At 38.9% G+C, this 4708-nt stretch overlaps 1 protein-coding gene across 1 annotated transcript in view; it reads right to left on the reverse strand.

The window, feature by feature from the left end:
• Positions 1 to 537: 537 nt before the first annotated feature.
• Positions 538 to 4708, reverse strand: part of CPS1 (carbamoyl-phosphate synthase 1, mitochondrial) — a 111656-nt gene continuing 107485 nt past the window's right edge. Inside the window, exons 35-38 of the mRNA XM_005874179.2 lie at positions 4413 to 4472; positions 3449 to 3561; positions 1975 to 2104; positions 538 to 1217 (exon numbers count right to left, since the gene is read on the reverse strand). Of these exons, the coding sequence (XP_005874241.1) occupies positions 1119 to 1217; positions 1975 to 2104; positions 3449 to 3561; positions 4413 to 4472 (402 nt within the window). The 3' untranslated portion in view covers positions 538 to 1118. The remainder of the gene's footprint in view (positions 1218 to 1974; positions 2105 to 3448; positions 3562 to 4412; positions 4473 to 4708) is intronic.

Genomic DNA, 4708 nt, shown 5'->3' on the forward strand with positions numbered 1-4708 from the left:
ATAGATATTCATTTGTTCATACCCTATATTTCTTTGTACAGAAAAAAGAAAAAGTGATATTATTTGGCCTCAAACCCTGTTCATCAGATACATCAACATAAAATAAGTAAATAAATGCAAGAGTACAATGTCATTGCCTCTTAACAGTATTTTATTTAAAAGTTCACAATTAAAGCACTTGTAATAACACAAAAAGGTTAAAGATACAAAGGCTGCCTTAAGGAAGGGCTTTTCTTATATGCAGATGGGAAGGGGACCTTGTGCCTAAAATGTGTGGAACTCACAGTGCAGTGTGGGCCTCAGTAGATCATCAGAATCCATAATCTGAAGGGAATGAATGTAACACCCAAGTGTATCCAAAATTGGCAGGAAGTGGGGAGGGCAGGGAAATGGCATAAATCTGAAGATTTCAGTTGGCTCAGGTTAAAATTCCAAAGAACAACAGGAATAAAACCACCTCAGCGGTATCTACCCTTTGCTGACATCCTCCAAAACCCAAAACTGCAAACTAGTGTCTTTTAAAGAAATTTATTGCTTAAAGACCTCTGTCACACTTCTCAAATTCAGTACCGAGGGGAGGAAGGATGATATTCCTGGATGAACCAGATAGAATGATTATTAAAAAGGAGCAATAAACAAACATCAGGATGAAGGGCTTCATAAATTAAATCCAGGCTTCATTTTAACAAAGCTCTAGAGTATTGTGCCTGGTGAAAGGGTCCTGAGGTGGCAGCTGCTATTGATAAACGACAATAGTGTCTGTGAAGTTGACATAGAAAGAGTTCAGAAGACAGAGCAGCAACTTCTTCTACCTTGATTATCATTCATCAGCACCATAAAAATGTTAGCTGCAAGTAAGCACGTGGGAAAGCTTGGCCACCGGAAATAAGGCACTAGCAGAGAGATGCATTCTCGAGAAGAACAAGTGACTGAGGAAGGACTCTATGCAAGGCTGACGACAATTTAATGGTGACAGGAAAGAACATTAAGGCATAAATGAGTAAACTGAAATAAGGTTTGGTATCAACATTCATCTCTGGGAAAGGAAGTTGGGAATCAGTTCCTCGGGATAAAATGTGGCTGCGGTTGGTTTGGGGATGGAGCCGGCGTCCACTTCTCTATGCCCCTTTCCCAGCACTGGACTGCCTGTAGTGGAAAAGACTCTTGGAGTCCACCGTGCGAGATTTCTGTATGGCTTCAGCGAAAAGTTTGGTCACCTGAAAATGTAAGCGTAGGAGTCTTAGCAACCCAGATGATATGAAAGTGAATGTTTAATGAAGCAGGCGTGAAAAGTCAGTTTCTGCTCCCAATTTTTAAAGGGGCATGAGATGAAATAAAGAAATTTTTTTCTTTTATGTAAGGGGGACTTTCTGCTATATTTCAGACATCACCATGAGTGAGTTTATCCCACCACCCTCCCCACTCCTCACCCCCTGAATAGGAATTGAAACTGACCCAGGGAAAAAATATGATGGGCAGAAAGATAATGAGTCTCAAAGAATAGTCTTTCCCTGTAATAAAGAACTTGAGGAGTCACGTCCACACAGAACTGAACATGCCTCATGCGATCATTTTCTGTGAATTGAACAAGTGCTTGCATATATCTTGGATCTTCAATCATTAACCTGTTGCTTTTATGGGGTGGCTTTCACTTAGACACAATGGAATAAAAGTTTGTATCTTGATTCCATGCCACACCACACTTCTTATTTAAAGGATAATTGTATGAGTAATGAGAGAGCTATGGCTATCCATGGCTTTTGATTATCTCAATTGCTTGATCACCAGCTGTCTCAGTTAGGCCATGACCTACCATAATTGCATCATTATTTTAGATTCTATTTAGAAATTCTTCTCCATTCTGAATGTTACAAGAAGGGTAGGAGAGAGATGTGCATAGATCGATAAACACTCTTAAGGGAGGCACAAAAATAAAAATCCTCATGCAGCCTGTATTTGAGAAAAAGGATATACCTGGAAATTAGTGAGGAGAGCAATCCCACTGTCAACAGCTGTCCTCCGAATCACATAATTATCATGGATAAACTTGGTGTTGTTGTTGGGGAGGTTAATCACCAGGTCAATGCTGCCATCTCTAATCAGTCTGGAAGGATGAACAAAACAAACAAAAGCTTGCAGGTGACCATGTATATTTTATAATTAATTCTAAAATACTAACGTAAATAACTCTCTTAGCCATTTGAATCAATGCCATACTGAGCTGACTGCCATTTGTCCTCCTCAAAGTAAATGTTCACATTACACTATTTGGGGAGTTATAATTTTATTATTGCACTCTTGAAAGAATTCTGGTTAAAGTCTAACAAAATGAATGGAAAGGTTGGTTTTCTCTTTAAAATGCTATCTATCCATAGTAAGAATTGGTAATTTGACAGGTATTTAATTATTTTACAAGGAGGTGATTCCCCAGAGTTGAAGTCCACCCCACCCCATATTTCCACTCCCAGATTAACTTTACTTCCATGCCTGCATCCCCCTGCCTCTCCGGTGATGGTATGAGAATGCATGTCACCTGATTCTGAGTCAAACCATTTCACATTCTCTTGCTGGGCTGCTACACACAAAGGAGACATTTAAATGTCAAAGGCATGAAGTAATGCTAATTATTGTTTTACAAAGCTCTAAGCGAGAGCTTATAACATCACTGGAAGTCTAACTAAGGTCTGAAAAATTTGCCCTTTTATTAATTCGATAATGATTTATAGCTACCTTCTTAGGAGCTCTAACAAATAGTATAGTGCATAGATTTGGTGTGATTTAGCCATTCAATGAGGTGTAATATCCCTGAGAATTATCTCCTATGTGCCTATGCCACATAGTTCTGTGTTTATGTAATGGTGTTCTGGAAGGCTCACACAGCGTGCTGAATTAGTATGTCTTAGAAATCTAGCCTAAGGCATAGACACCCACCTGATCAAAGAATAGCAAACTAAGTAATCCAATGACTGACATTATCATAGCTCTCATCTGAGTCTTCTACATGTGGCAAGTGCTCAAGCAGCTGACTGAGTCATTGAAGCATAACCTCAGTGAAAGACAGCTGGTCAAACTTGTACTTGACATACACACATATACATAATATAAGTTTGACGTGAAAGATAAAGTTCTGTGTTACAGTCTTCATGCCCATGATTCTCATCACTTGAGACATCAGTGTCTGTCAAGGAAAGCACCCTTACTAGGAACTATTTTGAAGATGCTACGTATCACCATGTACACATATGGCATTATGTGTTCATAGTGATAGCAGAGTTCACAAGAATGAAACTTTACTATCATCCACAAATTCACTCATTTGAAATTGGTTGCCCAAGAGGACGTATAGAAGACTTGCACGGGGGTAAGATGAAGTATTCCTAACACACTGGTTCCCAAAGTTGATCCTCTATCTGTTTCCTTATCTCAGACAATTCTGCCCAGTTCTTACTTTCTGATGGAAGAGAGGCTGGGATTCTGTCCTTCCTGAGACGGCCAGGCCACTGGGGTGGCAGGGACATTGTTGGCATTGAGCCAGTCTGACGTGGCTTCTGTGGCAAAGAGCTGTGATTAAAATGGAAAAGTCAGTTACTGGATCACAAGAAAGGCTTTCAGGAAGCAAAAAAGCCTGCTGGGACACACGTGTCACTTGGAACATAAAGGAGAAGAAACTGATGAATATGAGAAGCAATATGATCCCATGAATACAGATTTAGACTCACTGCCCGGAGTCATGGGCACTTCAAATATTTCTGCATTATTTGCTGTGATAAAAAATTGAATAACTAAACCAGGCTTTGTGTAAATGTATTCAAGCAAAGAAGGTTTTTTTCCTTTATGTTTATTGTTGACACTACTACAGCAAGAAGTTTTGCCTATAACTGTAACAGCTGGAAATTACGACTACAAATGGGAACAGCTAAATGAAAAAGAGGAAATATATGGAAATGCATTGGAACTGCGTCCCAATTCTGTATAAGCTAAACTTTCTACATTTGTGATAAATGTACTAAACCTTAAAACTAGCCCAGTCAACCTATGAACCAGGAGGTCATGTTTTGATTCCCAGGCAGGGGATATGCCTGGGTTGTAGGCTCGATCCCCAATAGGGGGCATACCATTAATGTTTCTCTCTCTCCCTCTCTGAAATCAATAGCAGGGGATATGCCTGGGTTGTAAGCTCGATCCCCAATAGGGGGCATACCATTGATGTTTCTCTCTCTCCCTCTCTGAAATCAATAAAAATACATTTTTTAAAGGTAAAACTAGTCTTTCTAATTATTTGATTCCACTGAAGATATGAAACTATTAAGTTAGGATATATTTTGATCTATTTAATTCTCTAAGATGTTTCAATATTTCTTTTGTGGAGAGTTCAATGCTGACAGAAAACAACTTGTAAAAAATTTACATACCTTGAAACCTTCATTGTGTAATTGTTCAGCCACACCAAGGAATCTTGGACGGAATGATTGCTGAAATTAAAGGAATTTAATACAATTCACTTTCTAAATATACATGTTCTTTATTTAGTCATATGTAATATGGTGTTCTCTCATGCCACCATGAGAGGTAATGCCAGACATTTCCAGGTGTTTTCTATTTAAAGATGACAAGTTTTATCCTCTATACTCCTATAGCAGTGGTTCTCAACCTTGGCTGCACATTAGAATCACCTGGGAATCTTTTTAAAATCCTGATTTCTGGGCCT

This window comes from Myotis brandtii, unplaced genomic scaffold (genome assembly GCF_000412655.1).
Source record: "Myotis brandtii unplaced genomic scaffold, ASM41265v1 scaffold43, whole genome shotgun sequence".
NCBI lineage: Eukaryota > Metazoa > Chordata > Mammalia > Chiroptera > Vespertilionidae > Myotis > Myotis brandtii.